The sequence below is a fragment of the Dipodomys ordii genome, unplaced genomic scaffold (genome assembly GCF_000151885.1).
Source record: "Dipodomys ordii isolate 6190 unplaced genomic scaffold, Dord_2.0 Scaffold33, whole genome shotgun sequence".
In the NCBI taxonomy this organism is placed as follows: Eukaryota; Metazoa; Chordata; class Mammalia; order Rodentia; family Heteromyidae; genus Dipodomys; species Dipodomys ordii.
In genome coordinates, this window is record NW_012267249.1 from 8,970,406 (window position 1) to 8,997,089 (window position 26,684).

General features: G+C 43.1%; 1 protein-coding gene across 1 annotated transcript in view; it reads right to left on the bottom strand.

Annotated features, from left to right (window-relative positions):
• The window catches only part of Agbl4 (ATP/GTP binding protein-like 4), a 977,755-nt gene that overhangs the window by 25,510 nt on the left and 925,561 nt on the right, over nucleotides 1-26,684 (bottom strand). Inside the window, exons 9-10 of the mRNA XM_013016801.1 lie at nucleotides 23,592-23,744; nucleotides 20,909-21,071 (exon numbers count right to left, since the gene is read on the bottom strand). Coding sequence (XP_012872255.1) covers nucleotides 20,909-21,071; nucleotides 23,592-23,744 — 316 coding nt within the window. The remainder of the gene's footprint in view (nucleotides 1-20,908; nucleotides 21,072-23,591; nucleotides 23,745-26,684) is intronic.

Genomic DNA, 26,684 nt, shown 5'->3' on the forward strand with positions numbered 1-26,684 from the left:
TACATCCATGTAATGCCTTCATCTCCCTCCTACTCTTGCTTCTCCTCTTGTGAATACTCATAGACCCACCTCAGAATCCCTCCCCCGTAGCAAGTCTTCTCAGACTCTTTAAGGTTGAAATGATGAACTGTTCTCTGCATCCCCCACATAATTCTGCACATATCTTATCCTTAGCATTCATTTGTTTTATAGTCTGAACTAGATAAAGAGGTAAGCTATACAGTTAAGGCATCATTTGCAATAGGATAATAAAGCATCAGTTTAAAATTAAGCAAGTCGAAGGAACCTATATTTGTGAAACTCTTTCTCAATATGTGTGCTTGGGAGGAAAATTGAGACTCAGAGAGGTGACATTGTATTGCTCAAAACTTCTCACCAAAAGTTGTTTAGTTGGTATTTGGATTTAACTTTAACATCAAATTCAATGACCTTGTTGGTTACTCACTGTGTGCAAAGTAACATGCTAGGCACCAGGATGTAAAAGTATAAACATGGCTGTTCAGGAGTATGGCAGGTAGTAGCAGAGGGGAGCCTAATTTCTTATATTAATCATTAATCTCTGGGTCTGAGGCTTCTGCCCACTGGTTGACTTCACCACTAGGAAGTTATACTGCCAACTTTCTGCTTCTCCTTCTCTCTAAGAGCAGGAAAGACACTTCCTCAGAACAACCCCTTGCCTGCCCCAAAATCGCTGGCTGTGTCCACTGTGGAAAAAGAGCCAATGTTGCTGCCAAGTTCATTAATTATTTTGGCTTTCTGGAGGAAGGAGTTGGATTGCTTTGCTCTTCAAATATCAAAACATCCAATTAACACAGCTAATTAGCATCACTAGCAGCAGTCAAAAGAATAGCAATTTAGATGCAGGATTTCAAAGGTTTCCTAGTTGTGGGCCAAGGCAACCCATCTCTTGCTAATGACAAGAGTTCTTCACTTAGGCAATTCTATACCAGACATCAATTAACCACCAGGCAGAGACTGGCCTCATCCCTGAGTCATTTGTCTAATCAGAATAGGGGACAAAGAAGAAGAGATAGCATGGAAAGAGTCAGAGGGAGAAAGAGTTGATAGAAGGAGTTAGAGGGAGGAGCAGGAGAGGAGAGGGAGAAGAAAAGGGAAAAAAAGAAGAGAATATGAGACAAAGGGAAACAGGGAGAAAGATGTAAAAAAATTACATGGAGACACAGAAATACTTTAGACATAGAGACATAAAGTGAAGACAAACAGAAAAAGTGATTTACAGATAGATTAAACAATCAGACAAAAAGAAATGAATTTCTGGAAATATACTAAAAGGATATGACCAAAAATTTCAGTCACCAGTAGCTTGGGGAAATTATCTGCTCATCAGGATGCTTTAGAGTTCTGATATGTAAAATTGGGCTTAGTTCTGAGATTTTAAATTAAAATTTGGCAAAGCTTGGCTCCTGTAGTGAGATGAGAAGAGAAGAGAGGGCAGGAGAGAGAGAGAAAGAGAGAGAGACTAGGACACCCAAACTAGAAATTTTCTCCCCCCTCTCACACTGTAGAAGATCTTTAGAAGATCTGGTATGCAGCCAGCGCTCCTCCATTTGTGGGGATCTTCTCTAACTCAGATGAACTCCAGTGAGGCCTGTGATCAAACAGGTACTGTTGCCCCTCCTTCAGGAAGGGAAATGAATACTCTTCTGTAAGTCCAGCTCAGAACTAACTTTCATCCCCTCCAATACGCTGCTTCTGCCTCAGTTTTGGCCTTGTGGTCATTTCTGTAGTACTACAACAGCCTCTGAGACTCTTACTACTGTGCAATCTATCCTTTTACTGTTGCCAGAGAGAATTCCTAATATACAGGTCTGACTGCAGTCTTTTCTGACTTAAACCTCTATAATGATTCTGCGCTTTCTCTGGATCAAGTCCAAACCCATTAACCATGGTATATACAAGGCCTTCCTCGAGGCGTTGGCTCCTGCTGCTCTCTTTAGTGCCTCTTCTTGACCTATCTCACACTTAACACTCCAGCTATAACAAGTGACATGAGGCTCTTGTGTGTCCCCTTCGCCAACACATACAGAACAGCTATAAGCTCAAATGGCTTCAGAGGACAGGCTCATAATTTAAATATGTGCAATGACAGTATTAAGTAACATGAAGTGACTGACAAGTCAGACAATAAATATCATGCTCAATGAACCTCAAATTCAAAATTCCATTAACCAACTAACCAGCTCACCAGCCAGCAAATATTTTCTTAGCCAACCTATCATTTGTATGAAAGGGTCAGTCATGGACCACCAGTTGGTACCTTTTCTGTAACCCAGACTCTGAGCTTAGCTTATCCCTCTAAGTTCTTGATGTTCAGACTCCACCTACATCTCATGCTCTCTCTTGTCTCTGGCCTCCTGTTGGGGAGGAATCTTCACAGCCTCTATGACTTCTTCCCTTGGGGCCCTACAGGTGTGGTAACTGTGGGTAAATAGCTGCAAAGAACAATAAGATTATGGCCACTATGCTGATCCCGTCATATACTTAGCCCAAGCAAGATGTTATTAATCAACATTGTAATGAAGCCTAATTGCAACAGATAATGCAACCTACCAGATAAGGGGATGGGTCCAGAGGGGTGCAAACCAGGCAGTCCCTGCCTCTCTTTGAAGCTTGCTCCACTGTAGCACTGGGAGTTAACTCTGGATAGACTGAAGACTGTAGTGGTTAGGGCCTAACAGAGGGCCCTGCTGGCCATAAGAACTGCTCTCCCTCCTACCCCCACCACAGACACAGGTGGGACTGGAGACAGAACTGGGTTTCTAGTTCAGGTAGATTATAGAAAATGATTGCCATCTACTCTGCAGACTCTCCTGGCTGAAATTCAATATCTTTCCAGATAAGACTGTGTTTTCCTTTTTCTAGTATCTTCCCAATCAGATCTTGGTAAGGCATTATAGTCCACAAAACACTGATGTTTCGGTTTCTCAACTCCTAGGATTTTTTCCTTTTTCTTTACTCATCAATTTGTTCTACTTTTCTTTCCCCAACACTTCAGCATCTAGGGCCCTTCAACCCCACCTTCTACTGGAGTTTTCTGGTTAAAAGCGCAGGCTGTGGAACTAGGCAGCTATTGTGGGAATTCTGATCCCCATTTCTACCAGCCATGGGAGAAAGCTGCTTTATTTCCTAGACTTTCACTGTACACATCAATAACATGAGAGCTAAAAGCCTGTTCTACCTTCTTTATTTGGATGTTTTAAGACTAAATTAGGGAAAATATCTAGTGTATGATACCTGCTACATAACAGATAGCCTTTCCTTAAATTTGCAACTTCACTGTGAACTCAGTAGATAGAAGTTCTTGGTCCTTCTTTTCTTGATTGAGGAATGAGGTATGAACATCCCAAGCTCCCCTAATCATATTAATCTGGTCTAGAGTAAACAAGCTTCTCCTTATATACCACCCACTCCTGTTAATAGAATGATTTCCTCTTGCTACTTTGTGGCTCAAGAACCTTTTCTTGTTCTCCTTATTTTCTCCTGAAGATGTCTTTGGTTTTGAAGAACTCAAATATAGCCACTCGCTGGCTGTGCACATCTCTTCAGATTATTTTTCCATGCTGAGCCTTAGTTTTCTAAACTGCAAGCTATGAACGAATGCCTCTTCCTCACTAGGTTATTGCAACAGTTCATTGTGAACCTGTCTGTGCATACAAAAGCCCTCGTACATTGGATGCACTTCACTCTGGGTAATCTTATTACCCGGCTCCATAATCCCTGCTCCCCCGAAAGTCATCTCCAACAGTTCAAGCTCTTTGACCACCCTAAGGTCAAGGTCACAGAGCAATCTAGACTAACACTGTCTTTGACTCTGTCCTCGATTTCAGCATCTAAGCATTGTATGGGTCTGGTAGCATAGTAGGAGGGGATGGGCCCAGTAGAGATATCTGGGGCAGATGAATCTGGTGACAGCTTTCAGAGCTGGAGCCAAGGCTGCTGTGCTGGATCCAGGCACACAGCGCTGCAGTCGACTAGGTCTTGAATTGAAATGCATCCCATGGTTTTTTGTCTCGACAGGGTAATAAAACATCCTCAGCTAGTATATTATGAATGCAAAGATGCAACACTAGCTCTGCTCTCCACCACCATCTGAACATCTGAGTAGAGGGAGGGATGTGTGAAGCCTGAAGGAAACGGACCTTGACAGGAAGGGGGTAGGTCAGAACAGATGGCAAGTCCTCTGCTGGGCAGGGAGGGGCTGGAGGCCTCACAACTCTGTCATTACTTTCCAATTTTTCATGCCATGACTCTCAGAGAAAGAAGATGCCATTTGTTTGCCCAGTAAAGGAAAAAATGGACAGAGGGAAAAGAAGTTTTCTTTGACTAGAAGTTATTAGCTGCCAGGCTTGGGCCATTGTAAGCTTCATAAGATTGCAAAGGCTGAATGGTCGTTCCCTTGCTACAGCAATAAGCTGTTCAAGTCTTCAGCTGCAGACTCTTTACTAAACTTTCCTCCCTCAGCTAGGGCACGGAAAATGCTAAAGTCCTCTCAGGTCCACTGGATGGAAAGCCTAGCTGGAAGGCCTTTTTGGACCCCTCTCAAGTTCTACTGGCTCCTGCGGGTGCCCAGTCTTTCCCTGTGGGCACAAAAGTCTGCAAATCTGATCATGCTATTCCTCAAAATGGCCAGTACCTAAGATGACTAAGCAGGCATGTAAAACAGGGACCCCGATCTTCTTCCCTGCCTCATTTCTCTGCAATTCCTCCCTTAATGATTTAGGACATTTTAAAGAAATATCTTTCCCCCCTTCTCTTTCACTCTCTCTGTATCTCATGGGTCTGCAGGTGCTGGTTTGACTGATCTGGTATAAATTCATCTAGATGATCAGGCTTCATACTAATTTGGCTACCAAAGACCAGTTGAAGTCAGGTCTGCCTTCTCCGCATTTGTTTTGGGGTAGGACCACTGCAGCAGCAGCTCCCAAGAACATGCTTTTCTCCTAGTGGACTGTCAGAATACCCAGTGCCATGCCAAATTAACAGACACATTGAAGAACTCTACCCAAGCTCATTGTGTTAGCATCCTATTGGCAAAAGCAAGTTCCCTGGGTATAGCAGATACTAATAAGGCCAGACAGCACACACCAGCCATAGTCCTATTCAATACTTGAAGCCCCAAACAAGTCTCATTAAATAAATAATTGAATTGATAAATGGCCAACATCTGATCCTTTTGATATTGATGTGCTCACTAGCCTCTCTATCTGGTCCTACTAGGGTCTGTATACACGGCTATTGGAACCACCGGAGTAAACATAAAATTCTATATCTAGGCTGTAAGGGACCCAAGATCCACTAAATAGGACCAAAGGTCTTGATCTATCATTTGTACTTATAGTTGTACCTTGAGTTCTTAGCATAGCTGAGCAGAAGGAGATTTTGGAGACTTCTTAGTGTAGCTTTTCCCTGTAAGAAAGCAGAATCCTATTCATTACTGTTCCACAGTGCCCAGTACATAGCTTGGTACATGGTAGGCACTTGTTACTGATGGCAAGAGTGGAAGCCCAAAGAGGAGAGAATAAAGAGACCGAGTCACACTGTGCTTTTAGTAGACTGGATTCCAACCTGGCTTCTCTAACTTCTAGGACAATACCAGAAACCAACAGAGGTTTGCTAACAAATACAGGTTTGTTTCTCAACATGGTCCTAAGATGATATGAAGCAAGTCCTTAATTAGTTGTTTCAAATTTGTCTTAGATGACTGGTGGGTCCAACATGGATGCTTTAATGTTGGTGTAATGCCATGAAATAAAAACTAGTGTGATGTAAGCAAGAATGCAACCTGGGCTAATCTCCCACAATCACCAGGTAGAGCCTTGCCCATTTTGAGATCTGTAGTAACGGCTCATGACAACGCATACTGCTTACCTAAAACATTTTATGAATAGGCTGTTGATCACTTACAACAATGTGTGTTCACATGGTAATACAAGTTGGCCTGTACCACGAGCCATCACCACGTGTGGTTGTCTGCACTTGCAGACACATCCAGTCCAGTGCCCTTCCATCCTGGCATTTTAATATTCGCAGTGCCACATTCCCCGTGGAACAGCCACTGACCATAGCACTTGCCATTTTGAAGACTAAAGTGTTTTGAATTAGTCATGTACATGTGAAGTTGCTGTTCCCTTCTTGTCCTGCTTGAGAATCTAAATATGACTTTTAGCAGAGCCCAATAACTTTCTCTCAACAATTTCTTTGGGTAAAGAGCTGTGGAAGAGTTTTTCCCATGAAAAACCCCTGGTCACCAGGAAGAAAACCACCAGTAGAGCAGAAGCAGATGAAACACTTTTGAGCAGGGGTTTGTTCTGACAGAACAAACAGCAGATGGTCTTGCTGACTTCCCAGGGGCTGGGGTGGATGGGACCAGGCAGGTTAGATCCCACAGGTAACCTGCACAGATACACGGGAGGTGCGGCAGGTGCTATGGAATCAGTGGGTTCTGTATTCAAGCCTGGCTCTGCCCCTCCATAAGTTCTGTGATCCTAGTTTCTGGCTTGATCCTTTACCACTTGGTGGTCCTGGCTTTCTCTGCAGTGGAATGGAGAGACATGACATTGTCTTAGGAGGAAGAGGAGGAGGAGGGGGAGGAGGAGGAGGGGGAGGAGGAGGAGGAGGAGGAGGAAGAGGAGGAGGAAGAGGAGGAGGAGGGTGTAGTCTACCCATGCCCGTGTTACTGTGGCATCTAGCTGCATGCTTCATCTGTGTCTTGGGACTGTGCCCTTGGCTCTCACCAAGGGACACTATGAGAGACAGTTGCATGACACTTGTGCTGGCATCTGCCAGAGGAATGCTCAGGAGGTCAGAGGCCGCTGCCTCTGGGTTCCCAATATGGGTCCCTGAATGAAATGTTTACTTAGGAGCTCAGTGCTGGGAAATGTTTTGCATTGCTTTATAGTGGTATTTTCTTTTGATCCAATTTGCCACAAATGATAAATGAACAAACAAGTAAAGAAGAATAACAGGCCTGCAGATGGACAGACATGCATGAAGCTGTCACACGGGACCTTAGAATGTAACTCCTTACCTACAAAACTGTCCAAGATACACTGGGGTCAGAGACTCCCCTTGGCATCTGAATACCCTTAGCTCAGCTCACAGATCCTGATCAGACACTTATACAAGAAGCCTCTGTATCCTCCCTTGGGGAGGCAGATGGCGAGACAGTAGCTCTGAGAGTTCTTTCAAGGTGAAGGTCATCTCCAGTTTTCTCAATGAATGGTATTTGAATCTGAATCTGAATTGTGGTGTAAGGAGAGGGGAAAGAGGAGAAGAGAGGAAGGAGGAGAGGATTGGAAAAGAATGAAAAGGAAGAACAAAAATGGCTTGCCAGCAGATGGGGCTGAAAGAAAGATGAGTTAGGAAAGGGACGGCTGAACCCTGCAGTGGTCATAGCCAGCCTAGGGTCTTAGGCTCAGCACATCACCTGCATTTAATCCTTGCAGATCACTTAAGGACTCAGAGCACTGAGCAACTCATTCACTGACATCTAAACAGAGAATACCAGGCTCAAACGTGAATTTGAGTGCCAAATGTTTCTACCATTTATCTTAAGAGAGGGAGCAAAACTAGACAAGAGAGAGTTGGAGTGAAGGAAAGCAAGAAGGGAGGTTAGATGGAGAAGGGATAGGGAGTGAGGACGTGAGAGAAGGGTACATAGAACTACCTGTGAAGATAAGGTGGTGTGACTGTGTAAGTCAGCATGAGACAAAGAAAAAGAGAAATGGAAACAAAGAGGCTGAGAGGAAGGGAAGAAGGATGAAAGGAAAGATGAAGGGATGTGAGTGCAGAGAGAAACCTGAGAAATGCTGAAACGCCAGAGGGCTGTGCTTCTCCATCTTCCGGCTCCCCAAAGGGGACTCAGTTCCCACAGGGCTCAAGCCTCAGCCCAGACAAAGAATCTGTGTGCCTTCAGTCCTTCAGCCTAGAAGGAGTTGACTCCCAGAGCCAGCCATGCACCCTGGGGGCAGAAGAGGGCGCCTCAAGCTCAGGCAACTGAAGAAATTGTAGTTAGCATCTCTTCAAGGCAGGCAGATGAGGGAGAGCCTGGAGAGAGAAAAGCCAAACTCTCACTAGTTCTGTGGCTTAACAGCCCTGCAGTCAGCACCTCTCCCCTATGTCAGAATGTCCTTGAGGACGCGGTCCGATAATTGAGTCAATTCAGATCCCCCTGGGTGCCTCCCTGTCAGCTCTATGCCACATCTGCTTTCAGTAATAAACCTTAAGGGGTAGGACACCTGCAACTTTGCCTTGCATCCCACTCTCTTCCCCTTCACTAAGAACCATCCCATTGCGCGTACTCATTTTTAACCTCATTCTCACTGACTGTTTGATCTGCACAACCTTCATAAGATAGGTAGAAGAGAGAATGGAAAATTGAGGTAGAGGTGGACTGTCTGTGATATTACAAAATAAAAACCTGAGGACATTGCAGTTATTAAATTCTATGATAAGTCTCTTGACTATTGCTCATCTCATGTTTCCTAATCCCCAGCCTATAGGGGTGTACGGTTCTTACACCTGAGTCTCCAACTGAGACCAAATCTCAAATATCTCAGTCATTTTGAACCCTGACCTCAATCACAGGTCTTGGCCAGTGACTGAGTACTGAGATCAGTCATTAATAAATTTTTTCTCATGTTAAAAAATAAACTGTTATGTCTATGAATACAGATAAGGATGTCAAACTCTACTGGGCTCTCTGTATTTCAAATATGATGCTAAAAATGGCTAGTTAAGAATATCAAGAACCCTTAGAAATCTTAAAAACCTTTCATAGAAGGTTGCATGAAACCTACAATCCAAACAGATTTTTATCTATCCTCATGAACCAAAACTATATTGCTGTCACCTAATTCAGTACTTGGTTTGTCACAATAATGATAATGGTATCACTTATTGAGTGACTACTATTTTCTAAGCAATCTCTTGGGAATTGGAGAAAGTTTTTTTCCCCCATACTTCAACTTACTAGAAATGTCCTTGTGAGTTAAGAATCAGAATGACAGATGGGAAGACTGAGACTCAGAGAGATCATGTCACTTGTCACACAACTGGCAAATAGCAGAAGCAAGATTTGCACCCAGGTGAGCCTGGCTGTGAAGGCCAGCCTCATTTTCATCCTATTATTTAACAATGCCATCTGTTAGTTACATCTCAGCTATAAGCTCCTGGACCATATGGTTGTGGTTTTTTCAAAGACATTGATTTTTTTTTTAAAGTGGGCAATCGGAAATTTTTTTTTTCAGGAGAAAGGAGCTCAAGTATCAGAAAGGTGTTGCCCACCACTTCTAAATTGTGTCATCTAACAGACTTGTGATTCAGAGCACTACACTTCTAGAACCTGGGACTGGTCCTGGTTTAGGATGCCCACTTAGAAACAAAGCCCACCTTTCTCCTCTTACCCTTAGATTCCTTGTTTATGAAATAGACACAATCATATTGGTCTTTCCAGATTTTTGTGAGGACCAAATCACATGATAGTTCTGAATGCAATATATATACAGAGAGAGAGAGAGAGAGACACACACACACACACAGAGACAGAAACAGAGATAGAGACAGAGAGAGACACAGAGAGAGAGACACAGAGAGACAGAGACAGAGACAGAGACACAGAGAGAGAGACATGTGGTTCACTGCTGAATGTTATACCCAGGGCTTGGGCTTGGCACTCTGAAGGTGTATCATAAATACCACAAATCCATTTTGCTTTGCACTGCAAGCCTTAAATCCTCTGTCTCCTCTCCACTCATGAAAGGCAAAATCTGCATAGATTTGAGAGAAGTGGGCCTAACTCCTCCTCCCTCCAAGTCCCTTCTTGCATCCTCTCAGCACAACTCCTGCCTCCTGTCTCGTGAGACACATCAAGAGGCCAAGCACGGCCACAACCCCAAGTAGAGGCCCTTGTCTCAGACAGGGTTGGCAGCTGCATCCTCTTATTGGCAGCACATTTATCATCTTGAGGAAAATATTGATGGATAAGAAATCGTAGACAGGCACTGTGTCTCAGCGAGGCATGCAGCCTCAAGTGAGATTTGATGTGCTGCCTCCAGGTCTTTCTGGAAGAAAAGGAGGACTGGTCTATGGAGAATGGTCTGTCCTGCTAGGGGTCTGACAAAATCACAGGCATAGCCTTGCCCAGAACAAAAGAGCTGTTCAGTGAATGTAGGTTAGAACCAAATTAAACTCTCGGAATGAAGGTTGGTGGATGGAGGCCCTTTGTCCAGACCTTTCATTTTACAGATGGAGGATCCAGGAAAGGAAGTGATTTGTTCAAGATCACACAGCAAGTCAGTGGCAAACTCCAGAGAATAAACAACCTGGCTTATAAATCTTACATCAGCATGCTGTTCCTTATATAACAATGTCACTGGATTATACTGTGACCAGACAATATACAGTAATCTGAGAAACTGGATCTTGGTTCCTTTGACTTTGTTTCAGAACCATTCTCCAGGGAACACATCTTTTTCAAGATACAAAATAGAGTGAGAAGATCTGGCTGGTGATAATGAATGGCTGGGATAATAGCTTGGAGTACAATCTGTCATTGACCCCCTCCTACTTGCCTTCCCACCCCTGCCAGATTAGGTGCTTTCTCTGCAGCAGTAGTGTGGCTGTGGATCATCAGCTGGTTCTTACAACTCCTCTCCAGCCTCATCCCCTCTCCCTCTCTCCCTTGCAAGGCCGGGATGCATCTAAATGAGGGATACAGCTCTCTTAAAGCTCTGGACCTCGCTCACGCTGCTCTCTGCATGCAAGGTTCTCTTCTACCCCCTTGTCCTTTCAGGCCTAAGTGATTGCACTACACCAATTCCCATCCTTGGTATCCCTGAAGATGAAGCCAGGTGAGACGTCCTTTCTTTACCACCTTCAGTGCTCCCCTCTGTCACTACACGATCCTGTGTACACGACTCTCTTCTGCTCCTCTTTTGCTCATCTGAGAATATCTCCAGGAAGAGGCTACAACCATTCAGCTCCGCATTCCCTGAAATAAACACCAGGCTTAGAATGAGGGCAGCCCTCCTGTCGTGATCTTCCACATAGAGATTCAGAATGGAGTTGCCTCCCATGGGTCCTTGTTTGGAACGTTAAGGCCACAGAGGATAAATGTACTCCCTGTGCTCCACGATAGCTCTCTAGACCAAAGCAAATACGGAGCTCTCAGATGCTCCTTCTGAGGAAATCATCCCAGTTTCTTTATAGGTATTCCCCATAGGTCAAGCTGTGAAGAATGACTGCCTGTTCTGGTTTGCACACATCTGTCCTGGTTTTAGCACCTGAAGCTCCCTGTCCCAGGGGGAGCCCCACTCTCCCCAACCCCACCCAATCCTAGCTTCAGGAACACAGGATGGTAAACTGGCATGATGGGTTTCTTTTCCAACAAGGCTCCTGGAGGCACTCCCTGCTTTGTCAATAACTGAAACAGATGGGGGTCCAGAAATGAACAGTGTTCCAAGGGCTAATGACAGTAGTAGGGTAAAGAAAGGCCAAGCTCTCCTGGCTGCCCAAATCTACTTTTGGTCCATATAATCAGAGTCAGTGTCAATTTTGTCAGGATGGTATGTGGTGCCTATGGAAATTGACATATCACCTTGTTGATCAATATTAAACTTAATAGTATAAGCTACCTAAACTATTTTAGTACTTAGAGGAAGCCTCATTTCCCCATCTCTACTTTTAAATTGCTTTTGCATTGTTTTACCCTACTAAAGGCAGAAATTATTCAACAGCATTGTTCTAAATAGTGCCTAAGCCTAAGCCTTCCCCTCCCCCATTTATGTTTGTGGCACTCACCCATTCAACAATGACTCATTAAAATACCTACCGTGTAGGCATTTTATCGTCCTTTAGTCTATTTGAAACTAAGCGCAAACCTGCCACTCATGATGTAGAGCTTGTGTAAAGTCCTTTTGCTTGGGGGAATCTTTCTACATCTGCACAAGAAGGTGGGGACACAAGTAATTTTGTGCATAAGCGTGTAAGTGAGCCTAAATATAGATAAACAGGTTAGCATCACTTAGGAATTGGCAAAGATTTCTCTTGACCAGCATCTAACAGCCATAATCCTGAAACAATATCAACTCTCTATCCTCCACTTGGTTTCCATGGAGCCTTGCTGCGCTGCTGGGGAAGGCTGGCAGTTATCACTATAAAGTAACTTTACAACTTTGTAATTTGTAGCTCTCTGCTGACAGTAATATTAACAGCATTTCGAATTATGGCTATAAACTTGACAACAGCAGATAAAACCCTTAGAAATCTCATTTTTTTGGGGGGGGTTGAGGGAGGTTGGGGGAAGGTAATGACATTTTGGTTTGCCAGGGCTGGGCAAGAAGCATTCAGGAATCAGAGCACACTTTGATCTAGAGTTGGGAAGTGGGGGAGAGGGATGTCCAAGACAGGGGTCACAGATGGTGAGATAGCTGGATGGCATGCCACAGAGGGAGGCTCTGGGGACATCTGGCAGAACTATGCCTGGGTGGTCCTGGATGGCAGACAGGTCAATGTCAGGGGCAGGTGTTGCACAGAGGAGTTTCAGGAGGATAGTAAGCTGGCTATGAGTCCTATCCTCTCTGAGACTCAAAGGTAAGGGAAAAGCACCAGAGAGACCTGGAGCTGGACCAGTATGAATTTCAATTCCTACGCTGCCACTTAGTAGACAGGCAGTCTTGGATATGCTATTTGATTTTGCTTTTTTGAGTTTCAGTTTCTCTACTTCTATCTCAAAGGCCCAACTCAAAGGATTCATCCATCTCCCTACCTACCTCTGTATTTACTGATTGGAAATAAGTGTGAAGGTCATAACATTTTATCATCAAATTTGAACCCAGAGAAAGGAACAGATTTCCTCAAACCTATGTGGCAAGTTTCAGGCAAAGACACTGCTCCAGTACAGGGATCCTGGCCCTTTACACAAAGCACCTTCTTGCTGTTACAAATTTTACCATTGGTATTATTATCATTCATTCTTTCATTCATTCATTCACTCACTCATTCACTCACTCAGCCAGTCGATCATTAAGCATTCATATTTAAAAGTCAATCCCCAAGCCGAGCTCTGGTGGTTCATGCCTGTAATCCAAGCTGGGTACTAGTGGCTCATGCTAGTAATCCTAGCTACTCAGGAGATTGAGATCTAAGGACCTGGTTCAAAGCCAGCCTGGGCAGGAAAGTCCATGAGACTCTTTTTTTTGGGGGGGTCCTGTTGTGGGGCCTGAACTCCGGGCCTGGGCGCTGTCCCTCAGCTCTTCAGCTCAAGGCTAGCGCTCTACCACTTGAGCCACAGCGCCACTTCTGGCTTTTTTTCTTTTTGCATATGGGGTGCTGAGGAATCAAACCCAGGGCCTCATGCATGCAAGGCAAGTGCTCTACCACTGAGCCACCTTCCCAGCCCCGAGACTCTTATCTCTAATTAACCACCAGAAAACTGGAAGTGGTGCTGTGGCTCAAAATGTTTAAGTGCTAACCTTGTGCACAAAAGTGCAATGCCCAGGCCCTGAATTCAAGCCCCACGCAATCTCTAGTCCATGTCCGCAAGGAAGAGAAAAAAAAAATAAACAGACATCAGTACGAGTTAGCTTCAAAGCTTTCATTTGTTGTTGTTTGGTTTTTATCCTTGTGGCAGTATTGGGAATTGAATTGGGCCTCATAGTTAATTAGCAGGTACTCAACCACTTGAGCCATATATCTAGCACCTTCTCACATTTATTTTTAGGTAGGGTCTAGCTTTATGCTCAGGCCAGATTGGGTTGCAGTCTTCCTACTTTACTTCTCCATGTCTCTTGGGCTGACAGATGTGTACCACTGTACATAGCCGGTTTGCTTCCCTTGTACCTGGAATAATGGGCACATATCACCAAGTCCAGCCATTAGTTGAAAGATAGTCTTACAAATTTCTTTTTGCCTGGGCTGATCTTGAACTGCAATCTCCTGATCTCTGCCTCCCAAGAAGCTATTACAGGCTTGAGCCACCATATCCAGCTTGCTTATGAATCTTAGAAAGCTATTACTTTCGGTAAGACAAAGAAGAACTGAGAAGTTCCTGGGTATCTTAAGCTGTCAACCAATAGATCAGACTTGTTTGCCTCTTCTTCGGTTCACCTAATTAAGTGGGCATAATGACAACCCAGGCTGTCTTCCTCAAGCATACACACACATGTTGATAACTCCTCTGAACAACACAGATTTCATTGTCCTTACAGCAGAAGCTAGCTAAGGCTTTCTTCCCTTCATTTACCCTTTCATTTGCCTTCACTGAGGGCCTACCTCAGAGCAGGCTTTGGCTAGTGAGGTGAAGTGATTTCACAAAGCCGTGCGACTATCTAAGGGGAACATGGGGAAAAGCTGCTCTGGTAGTAGAATATGAACACCTGTCTCATCATTCTTCTCACCAATTCACCAAGCAGAAGCCAGTGTTGACTGTGCATAGCAAGACAAGCATTTCCTTTATTGTAACTTTATAATATTTTGTACCTTTAAGGAATCTATCCAAAAGCCAGGTCTCTCTTCAGAACTTCAGGCCCACAGAGATATCTATCTACCAAAGTTCTCTATTTGGATGTCACAGGAGCCTCAACACCTCATAAATTGAACTCAAAATACCCACCTCACCAGCTCCTTTCTCCAATAGTCTAAGTGATTGCCTACTATCTGACACATTCACACCAACAATCTGAGTGCCTGCCATGACTTGTCCCTCTGCTCTATCTCAAAACCATTAGAATATACTTCAATCCTTCCTGCTACACAGTAGAACATGTGAAACAGAATTCTCTTAGTCTTGGCTTCAACTAAGATTCCAAAATTTGAGACACACTACATTTCAAAGTGAGGTATGCGACCACCAGCGAGGACTTGCAAAAGGAAACTTGACACCAGTTTTGCAGCCTTCAGCTCATCTTGAGATAAGAGCCCCTTAAGGGATGCAATGACCTTGGTCACAGTGAACCACTCCTGGTGAACTGCTGGCTCACGTGTCAACAGATCGCCAGCACCAAAAAAGTAAACTCCTATTGAATTATCCATGCCAGCCTCTGGAAGCATTGGTTACCTAAGATCCACCCTGATCCTTTCTTCCTCTCCCCTATCCTGCTCAACCTCAGCATCCTAAACAACTACCATTCTGCCAGGAAAAAAAGGAGGTGTGTGTATGTGGGGGGGGGGAAATGAGGGGAGCAGAAGTCAAAGCAGAGTTCCTTAGCCATCATATTTGATGGATTGTTTGAGTAGCTTGTTTGAGATAGAACTTAGCTAGAGGATGGGGAGGATTTTTCTTTGAAGAGATTTGGTGTTTTTGATTGGGCTAGACATGGTAATTGCTCAACTGAGACTGTTTTGTGACTAGAATTAATTAGAGATCTTTTAATTTCCTGAGAGTTATTGGAAACTCATGGGGCCTGCCAGAGCTTTTATACCTCTAGATCTATAATCTATGTCCACCTATCTGTAAAGCCAGTGGATTTGACAAACAATTAACTTGTTTCATAATTGTACCTTGTTAGTACTGTATATGAACCTGCTCTACCTTCCACATATTTTTCTCCTCTTCATGGCCTGACTCTGTTTCTGTTCACTGATCGCTGGACATGTCTACCCCAGCCCCAGCTACTTTCCAATGCTTGCATAGGTCATCCTCCCTGGCATCTAGATTCTCTCCTGTACTCTATGCCAGAAAGGTTGTTGCACCCCTTTTTCCACCGATTTCATCTCATTCACCTTGCAGGTCTGAGTTCTAGGTTCTATTCCTCCAAGAAGTTTTTCCCACTCTCTCTCCCACCACCTTAGTTGGGTTAGATGACTCCCACTACTTCTCTAGCCAGGAGAGTTCTCTGTCAGAGCACTTTCTCCCTTCCTTGAATTGGTCTTCTTAAAGGAAGGAATCATGCCTATTTTCTATCTCTTTCTAGTACTTAATGAATTTTTCTGTCTAGATGAGTAAACAAATGATGTCTTCAATGTTTGATGTATGTTTCAGAGGACCCATTGCACCCAGCATAGTAGGATCTGGATGACCACACCCTTCTCCCACAGCCAGCATTATCTGACTTCAATAAACTACAAGCCTGGGTGGCAACTGACCTACTCTCGGATGCTAGGTCTCTTTCTATAATGCTTTTTTTTTTTGCCATTTATTATGTCAAAGAGCTATTTCCTGTTGGCTTGTAACCAGATCATAAACAAAGGGAGGAGAAGCTCTTGGTTACTTTATGATTCCAGTTTAGCCTTCTCCCTTCTCTTCTTAAATCATTTGAACAGAGCATATTTATTACTTGGCGGACTGGTAAAATGTAAATAGGGTTTGCTGAAGAAAGCTCCAAAAGTCTAAGGAATCTATCATTTCCCAACAACAACAAAAAATAATAAATGATAAGAAGGAAAGTCAAGAGACCTAATATTTAGTAATATCAAGTATTGTATGTGCTTAGTCATTCATTTGATCATGACAACAAGAAGTTTCCCCTACCAACCTCACAGCAATCTTGAGAAGTTAACAATTATTAACCTCACTCTAAAGATGAGGTTCAGAGTGGTTAAACAAGTTAGAGCCTGAGCAGGAATAATACTAAGCAAAACTCTTATACTTGGAACTCTGACACCAGAGCTGCTTTCTTGCCACACTGGGGATAGGCAAGTGTCCCAGGACCAGAAAGATATCTGAGGATGTCTCCTCTGTTATGTTCTTGTAAAAATCGATGGTTTTCCATAAAATTACCTCTATTTACATTTTAGCCCCAGGCTTTTCTCAAAGCCAGGGAGAGCCTCAAAATTAGGAATCCTTAAATCATTAAAGACTGAAAGTAGCTATTGGTTTGATCTAATCAGCTGCTAGGACACTGTTTACTGATCACAATTTCATGAAAGCATAGACTCACATAGCAGATTTAGAACCACAAAAAGTTTCAGAGTATCAGAGCTGGAAACAGAGTAGTGAGCAAACATACACAATTTTATTTCATACTAATTCTGACAGGTAGGAAGTATTCCACCCTGGAGGTCAAGACTGGCTCAAAGACATCTAGCCAGGCATTATGGTGGCATTAAGATTCAAGTCTCCATTGCTGATTTCAAAGCCAGATCATTGGGGTGAAGATTCAAGAAACAGATGGAAAGCTATGTGGTCTGCAGGGCTGAGAAGAAGGAGACAGGGGCATTTTTGTTGAGTGCCTGATCACCTTGCAATATGGGAGTGATTTTTATTTTATAACTGGGGAAACAGACTCAAGAGTAGTGAGATAAGTAACCCAAAGTCAACAGCTAGGTAAGGATCAGAAACTATGTCCTCCATGGTACTATTTCCCAGACATGGAAGAGAAGGAAGTCAGAGAACAAGACTAGAAAAGAGCCATTCTGGATAAAAGACTCAAGGAGACTCCATTACAGGAAGTGTGTATCTCCCTTCTGCATGAACCAGATGGCATGTTGTGGTGACTCCATCACGGTCCTACCAACATCGCTTCTTCTCTGACATAAATGTGGGACCTCCTTCATATTGACTTTTTCAGTAATTTGACCTGCAGTTACTCATACATTTAATTTCTTTAGTCAGTGAGGAAAGCAAGGTTCAGTGAGTTTATGTAATTTTCTCATCTGTTAAGTGGCCGAGAGAAGATTCAAATCCTGATACATCTGAATATAAAGGCTGTTCTCTTTGCTAGCACCATATTTTTTCCCCCATGAATATCTTAAGCCTACAGCAGGGGTAGGAAAGCATGAAAGTCCTCAGTCTCTTTGTAAAGGTGAGGCAGCTTACCTCAGAGAGACTAGAGGACTTACTGAAGGGCACTGTCTGGGATGTGACTTGTGCTGTCATCAGAACCAGGTCTCCTGACTCACAGTCTAGAGGACACTTCCTCCCAGACCATCCTGCCATTCCCATCAGACCATGTAATTTCTTTTTCTGATTGGGACATGGAGCCAGCAGCCAGCGAAGATCACAATCTGTCTGGCTAAAGTCTCTCTGTTATAAAATAGATGAGGATTTCAAAAAGAAATAAAAGTATCATCCTTGTGTGCATTGAAATTAGCCTTCACTTCTCTGGTGTAACTCTAGTTTCTCCTTTTCATCCTCTGGCAGACAGAACAACAGTCTCTTTGCTTTGTTCTGCTGGTATACAACTTCTCCATTTATCCTTGACGCTCTCTAACCACTACCTCCTGTGTCCCACTACCATCCCCAAACACTTCACTCCCCACTCTTCCCAATCCTACATTCAAGATATCCTACAGCCAACAATGTAGTCTAGGCCTGGACCATCTTCCATCTGGATCATCTTAACAGCCTTCTAAGGCATGTCTTCATCTGTAGTTCTGGCATCTCCATCACTCCTATTGAAGTTCCTTGTATAAGCCAGGTGATGGTAGCTTATACCTGCAATCCTAGCAACTTAGGTGGCTGAAAATGATGGATGGTTGGCTAAGATCAGTCAAGGCAGAAAAGCTCATGAGGTCCCTTCTTGGTCTGGATCTGTGCACAATGGTACAGATGTCCTCTTTGGGGAATAAGCTGGAACTCTTCTTCAGGAGCTCCTTCTATCTCCTTTGGAGCAAAGCAGGTGCAGAATGGAATTGACTAATGAATATACTAAAGTGTGATGGCATTCTGGAGAAGTCACTGACCACAAATCATCAAATGGGGGTGGAGGGGGAGGAGGCTGAGGGGGCCTCTGTGGGGGCACAAATGGCTAGGACTTTGGAAAATAGCTCATGTGTTTCAGTGCAGAACCTGCTGCCTTGGCCTTGTGGAGTGAGCAGATTTCAAGATGGCTGTCTCAGTTTCTGTGCTTGTGGGGAGGGGACTCTGTTCTATAGGGGATGGAACACTGCTCTAATATCAGGCCTCCCCCTTATTAGCCTCCCTCCCTCCCAGACTCTTGCCCTGCTTCCCATGTTCCCAGCAAGGTAACTAGGAGCTACCAGGCTGCCATTGGCTCAGTGGACTAGTCCAAAAACACATCTTAAAGGTTAAAGAAGGGATAAGAGGAACACTTTTATTTCTGTAGAAGGAAAATTTATTTATATGGTGGGCCTTCCATACCTATGGTTTCTGCAGTTGAGGATTCTGCTAACCATAGACAGAAAGGATTTTTTTTAATTCACTTGCAATAAATATGTATACTTTTCTTGTCATTACTCCCTAAACAATAAATTATAATAAGTATTTACACGGCATTTACATTGCACTAGGTATTATAAACAGTCTGCAGATGGTTTAATGTATATGGGAATATATATGCAGGTTATAAGTAAATACTATACCATTTATATGATGAGGTCTAGAACAAAGCCTTGCCCCCTCCCCCACACCAGATACTGAAGGACAACAGTCCACAAACTTTTTCCCATCCTTTTCCTTTTTTGTCCATCAACTATAGTTCTTTCTCTGAGAAAATTATGAGTTGGGAAAGGAGAAAGAGATTAATGTAAAATCCAAACGATAAATGAAAGCAGAGTACATTACGATCTGTCACAGCCATAATACAGTGGTTTTTGGAATTAAAACCAACACACAGGAAGATAGAATTACTAAATAATCCCCTTTTAAAAATCAAAGCCAGCACTGGTGGCTCATGCCTGTAATCCTAGCTACTCAGGAGGCTGAAATCTGAGGATCCTGGTTCAAAGCCAGCCTGGGCAGGAAAGTTGGTGAGACTCTTATCTCCAATTAACCACCAGAAAACGGGAAGTGGTACTGTGGCTCAAGTGGTAGAATGCATGCCTTGAGCTGAAGAGCTGAGGGACAGTGCCCAGGCCCAGAGTTCAAGCCCCATGACCACCACCAACAACAACCCAAAACCCAAAGAAGCCAAAGAACAACCCCTAATTTCATTATGGCCAACTTAGGAGTTTTTAGGTAAATTTTATGAAGAAACTAGGAGAAAAAGTAAAGAAAGGGAAATAGATGCACTGAGGACAAGGGCAGAAAATTAAGAAAGATGGAGGGGAAGTGAAAAGGAGAGAAAGAAAGCAAAGAAGGATGGGAAGAAAAGAGAAGACAATATGAAACAGAGCGACAAAGGCAAGTGAGGAGGGCGGGGTAGAATGAGAAGGAAAAGGAGCAGGGAGGAGAAAATAAGAAAAAGGAAAAATAGTGGGTAGAGAGGGGAGAACGTGTCAGAACAGAGTATTAGAAGACAGAGATAAAAGAGAAAATGGTTTTACATGCTCAGAGTTAAAAGGAGTCAGTCATTAAACTCTACCTTGGAACCTTTGAGTGTCATCCTGTAGGAGCCTGTGTGCTTACATACCTCAGACAGCAGCAGATCAGGCTGCATGTGGTGTCTCATGCTTATAATTCCAACTACTCCAGAGGAAGAGATTGGGAAGACCATGGAGCCATCCTGTGCAAAAAGTTAGTGAGACCATATCCTGACAAATAAGCCAAACATAGCTGTGCATGCTATTACCCCAGTTACATGGAGAGGGAAGTGGGGAGGAAGATGAGGTAGGAAGAGTATGGTTTGAAGATGGACTTGGACAGAATGTAAAAATCATTAAGGCAAAAAAGGGCTGGAGATGAGACTCAAGGGGTAGAACATTTACCTATGAAGCCCAAGACTTTTAAATTCAAACACCAGTACAACAACAAAACTTGTCTTACAAGAGAGGGGAGGGTAAAGGAAAGAGAGAGTGGCCAAGTAGAGAGGCCTGGGTCCAGGGGGATTTGGAACTTGGGAACTGTAAACACAGTTGGAAGGATGTCCATGTGAATGGCATATGAAGGGCAGGGGTGAACAAGACAGTATGAAGATGCGATCCCCAGGCTTTATGCTTACCCAAAATCTACCTTTTTCCTGAGCAGGGACTGACTCCTGACCTTCCCAGGAATGCCTGTCAGATGGATGAGGGGTGGCCTACCACCAGGTGGGTACCTGCTGAAGGATACAGGCTTCTTCAGTGTAGGGCACAGCAGCTGTGGTGCCCCCTATGATGTAGCTGTAGAAGGAGACCTCTAGGGTATAACAGTAGGAAGTGTGGTCCAGGAGCCCACCGAGGAAGCGTCGGCCAGTCCCTGCCTTCACTGCATCCCGGTTGAAGGACGTGCTTGACTATGAGAGAAAGTCAAAGGGAACTATTAGTATTGGGCTCCTTCTGACTACTGAGTCACAAGAAAATCATACCATGTCATCAGGTCTTCTTCATTAGAAATCCCATTTCTTGGGGTTATTAAAAGGATAGATGGGATCAACAATCCCAATTAAGTGAAAGAATTGAGTAGGGTTCTTGGATCATAGTGACTGCCATTCAACAACTCTCGATGGAAATTTGACCAGGGGCGCATCGAGTGCCGGCAAGCAGACAGGGAACTAGAAAGGACTACGTTATGCTGATCATCGGAAATAAACTATAGGCAGTGCTTTCAGTTTATCATCTTGTTCTCACATGTAGTGTCTCATTTAGGCTTCAAAGGAAGGCCTAAGCATCATTGCTAACATTTTAACTCTTTACAGTTAAGGAAACTGACGCTCATAAAGGGAGGGGGGGTAGTGGGGAGGATTGCGTGGGGGGGGCCAGGGGGAGGATGGGAAGGGATGGGAAGGGGAAACAAAGGAGGAGGCTACAATGTTTGATAAGAAATGCACTCATTATCTTGCCCATGTAATTGTAACCCCTCTGTACAGTATTTTCACAATAAAAAAATAAAAAAAATAGTAGAGATCTGAGCCTAGGATTATGTGCCTGCGGTAACCCCATGTCTTCAACCCCACTAGAGATAGCTAGGTTCGTGTCCCACATCATCAGAGGTTGGGGGTCATGCTGCTTCATTAGGGTGTTGACATAATCCATTATTGTAGCTAGAAAAGAACGAGAAGTTCCATCCAGTGCTCTGTTGAAACACAAGTTCTACTGCCTCTTGATGGTGAAACAGTAAGTATGTTGCTTTAGTTGGCCTAATATCAGTTTCTCATCTGTATAGTGGAATTGCAAGGGTCCATTCACTTGATGTTGTGAACTTATGGAAATCTAAGGGAATGAAAACTGTGGTTTTAGTAAGAGGATATTTGCAGTATTCAGAGAGAGATCAAAGAAGGAAAAGAGGGAAAAAAGAGACAGTGAAAGAAACAAAACTCTGTGTGTGTGTGTGTGTGTGTGTGTGTGTGTGTGTGTTAAAGTAAAAGAACAGATGAAAAAAATCATAGAATGTCAGATGGGGAAAGGTCTCTTTGAAACCCTTGTAGTGATATCTAACTCTCCCATTTTGGAGTTGGGATCTGAAAATCAGAGAAGTGACCCTGATTGGATCAGGATAGATAATTTGACTCCAGCCTTGAGTTCCTAAGGAGATTGCACTGCAGGAACATCATTAGACAAAGTCAGAAATAAGGCTTCCAGATGGTATATCTTCTGTAGGTCCTGGAAACCTCACCCTTGAGAGGGTCTCTGAGACCTGTGACCTACCTTCCAAGGTATCTGGACCCAGGAGGCCAGAGCCTGCTCTGAAATTGCCCTGGTTTCAAAGAGACAAGTTGGTCGTCCCATAGAGCTTCCTACATAAAGTGTGGCTATTTTTGTCTAATATATCTTCAAATGGGCAGGTACATGCTTTGATTCTACCTTTAATTGATGGATACTTTGCACTAGATTCTCAACTCTCCTGGACCATTGGTACCACTTAGGTAGAAAGAAAGACTAGACTAAACGATCTCAGTTTCTCTCCTGGTCTAACATGCAAAGATTCTTGGATTCAAAATGCATTTTACAGAGCAGAAAGAAATCCATCATCCTCACTAATGTCCAGCCTGAAGCAATGAACAGGTGAATTTTCAGCTCATCAACTCCAAAAATTGCTATGACCTCCATGGGTTTCTCCCCCTGTGGCCACATGGAAATAACAAGGCCCAGAGATTTAGTGTCAAAACAAAGGGAAATGGGCAAAAAAAATCACATGCTCCAGCACCATATTCTGATCCTTCCCTTATCTTTGCTCTCTGCTCTTTTTCACTTTTGCCTTCTGCTGCAAGCCTTTTCAAACTTACAACCTGCACCATCTTTCTCACATGTGATAAGGTAGCAACAGTCTTGGGAGTTTGTTGAGGTCTTTATTGTCTGCAGGGGACTTTCATATCTATAGCTATACATGTCATCCTGGGAAGCTGTGGTATAGTCAGAGTAGACAGAGCTCACTTGCCAATTACTGACAGAGAAATGGAAGCTGGGAAATAGTTGTGGAAGAAGAGAATGGTGGGCATATGGCCCTTTGAGCAGACATGTTAACTTGAATTAAACCAGTTAGGGTAGGTAAAAAGAGCCCCTGGAAACAACATGAGTTGGGGGAGGTACTCAGTGAGTTTCTTTTCCTTGTTAATATTGGGGTCAGACCCACTAATTAAACGCCAGCTTCTCAGATAACTCAAACACTGCCCTGTTGGAGTCTTGCTTCCTGATTTAGGACGAACTCATAGCTTGTAAGCCTCTGCCTTTATCACTCATGCAAGAACTGGAAGTGTTCTATAAAGGTCCACTCAAACTGATCCGAGGCAGAAGAAAGAGAGGGAGGCAGCAAAAGGAAAAAGCACGGGGGCATCCCGGGGGTGAGAGGGGTGGCTATGTGAGAGCTTGTGACTTACATAGGAGAAGTCCTCAGCATTCTGGCAAAGGAGCTTGGGGAAAATAGCCTGCCTTTGGAACCGTTCCTCATCCTCAAAGATATTGCCATACATGAAGCCATTCATCATGGTGGAGTGGGCGTGGATGTCAATATAGAATTCCAAACTTGTTTTCTGTTGAGACAAAAAGGACAGAAAATGAGAAGTCTGGGATCATAAAGCTTGTCTTAGTGGGATGGAAACCAAACACTGTCTGCACTTGTGTACACACATGCACACACACAAACACACACACACACACAAACACACATACACGCACACACAACACACACATACACACAAACACACACATACACACACGCACACACACATACACACACAAACACACACACATGCACACAAACACACACACGCACATACACAAACACACACACATGCACACACACATGCACACACACACAAACACACACAAACACACACACACATACACACACAAACACACACACACAAACACACACACACACACACTTTTAGTCTGGCCCTTAGTGTCAGCACATTTGGCAGCTATTTGCAATGTGTTTGGAGGCATTGAGGCAGATGAGGATCACGTTCTCTTCACTTTTACCCAGTATGTCCCCAGGGTCTGAGAGCAGTGCCACCAGTATCCCTCTGTGGAGGTGTTCTGAGGAAGTGAGGTTTTTGTTATGTTCAGTGAGGACGGTGCTTGTGCAGAACAAGTAACACATTCATGATGAGACATTAGAAAAATATAGTCATCCGATAAGCAGAAATGCTTCCCTAATTGTACCCTAATTGTATTTGTTTGGGGCCTAGTATTACATCCCCCACCCCCAAACTTGCCATTCTATCTGGGGGATCTAGTATAAATCATGTTTCTATTTTGTATCTCAACTTTCTCATCTGCAAAATGTATTTTGATTCCAATCTCAGAGAGTCCTAGTGGAAATCAGACACAGTAATAATAATCTCTATCACTTCCTATGTATCTAATATGTGAGAACTTTACCTATGGTGTCTTCTATTTAATTTTTTTCATGATGAACCTATACCTGTTCCCCAATAACATCTAAATTGCTCATGATGGGAAGAAGCTTTTGTAGTGTGAAAGTCACATTGACTAGTCTTTCTCTGCTTTCTGTTTACATATATTTAAGGTGCTTCCTACATTGGCATGATACTAGCTGTTGATGTTCTGAGAAAGTATGGGAGATGTATGTAAAGAGATCAATGTCTGTAAGTACAAATGTTCAGCAACTGTCTTCAGAAGGACTGAATTAAAGATCAGATAGTATAATGGACTGGAATAAATGAAGGAAATTTTTAGGCCATTAGAGTTTCAACATCCTTCAAGTACAACCTTCTTTTCCTACCTCTCTGCCCAAAACATATCTATCAGTCCTTTGTGAGAAAAATGAAGGGCTGGAATGTGGAAGAGATTTACTCAAGCTCATAGAATAATTGGGGCTTAACACATAAGCTTCCTGACCCCTGGTAAAATTAACGTATTGTCATCATGGCCAACATGGAGACACCTAAAGCAAAACCTGGCTACATCTCTACCTTCTTTGGGTATATAATCTGAGGAAAAGAAAAAGATCCCATTTGGAAAGATTCTCCCTCCTCGGGACCCTTTCCAATGAAGTTAAAGCCAAATGAAAACCATGTTGCTTTTAGAATGTGGGCTTGATGACTGTCATTTCATTTGCCTCCAAGTTGGAGTGAAAAATTATGTCTTGCTGAGCTCCCAGTTCTCTGGGTAGCATAAGCTGTCTTTTGAGAGATACAAGATGCACGGCTCTGTGTGATATTAAACTCATCATTTTCAGCTTTGGAGGTGGAATACACAATGATTCAACAGGAGCCCTATAAAAGTCATTTTTGCAATTTTATTTTCTTCAATTGTCTGTCTTTTCCTCTGAGCATTTGATGAGCTGCAGAGGAAAGGAGGTGGTAGAGAGATGACTTAAGAAATGTGTGAGGAAAAACTGCAATTTATATCTCTTTATATCTCTGGCTGTCAGAACCAGAGAAGGCCTTGAAAATCAGTTTCTTTGACCTTTCTTGGATTAGCCCTGATGGGGAGGTTGCTTACTTAAGGGTGGCCAGCAAGCTGGTGAAGGAGCAAGAATTAGATGTGTGCTCTTCTGATAAGCATTTGGGTATGGCATCTATCATCTTTCACGCCTGGTGGCTAATGTGACTTCTCTTTCAACAACCAGCAGGTGAACTATAAGTGATTGACTCATATGATTCAAAAGTAAAAAAGGTTTGCGATAACTTACAGTGACAATCTTCCTTCCACATCACCCTCCAGGCATTTGGTTTTGCTCCCCAGAAGCAACTAATATGATCATACTGCTGTGTATTCCTCAAGAGATAGCTTGTATATATACTATATTCCCCATCCTCAAATAGTGGTACCTCAAGTATGCTACTCAGGTCTGATTTTTTCCCCCTCTCAATAGATCATGGAGATGATTCTTTTTCAGTAAACAAAAGGTCACTTCACCACTTAATAGCCATCTATAAACTATCCAGCTTCCTACTGACAGACATGTAAGGCATTTTCAATCCTTTCCTGTTACAATGTCTTAGTGATAGGCTTTGCATATGCAGCATCTCATATATATATATATATATATATATATATATATATATATATATATATGCGGGAACAATTCCTAGAGATGAATGTAGTAGTGCATGCTTATAATCCCAGCACTCAGGATTCTGAGGCAGAAAAATCACAAGTTGAAGGCCAGTTTGGGCTATTTAATGAAGCTCTTGTCTCAAAACCAAACCAAAACAAAGCAAAGCAAAGCAAACCAAGCCAGACATCCCAGATACAAAATTCTGAGATCTTATTCATCTTTGTAATTCTGATAACTTTTGATTTCTTGCCCTTAGAAAGGTCATACCTCCTAAACATGTATATCTCAATATTACTTTATATCACCAGAGGGACTAAACTACCAAGATGGTGCATAAAAAATGTTATTTAGGAATAATTAATCTAAATTTATGTATGTATATGTTTATTATATGGTTAAATACTTTTCAAATATTTAATATCTAATTCATTGTGCTTTATTT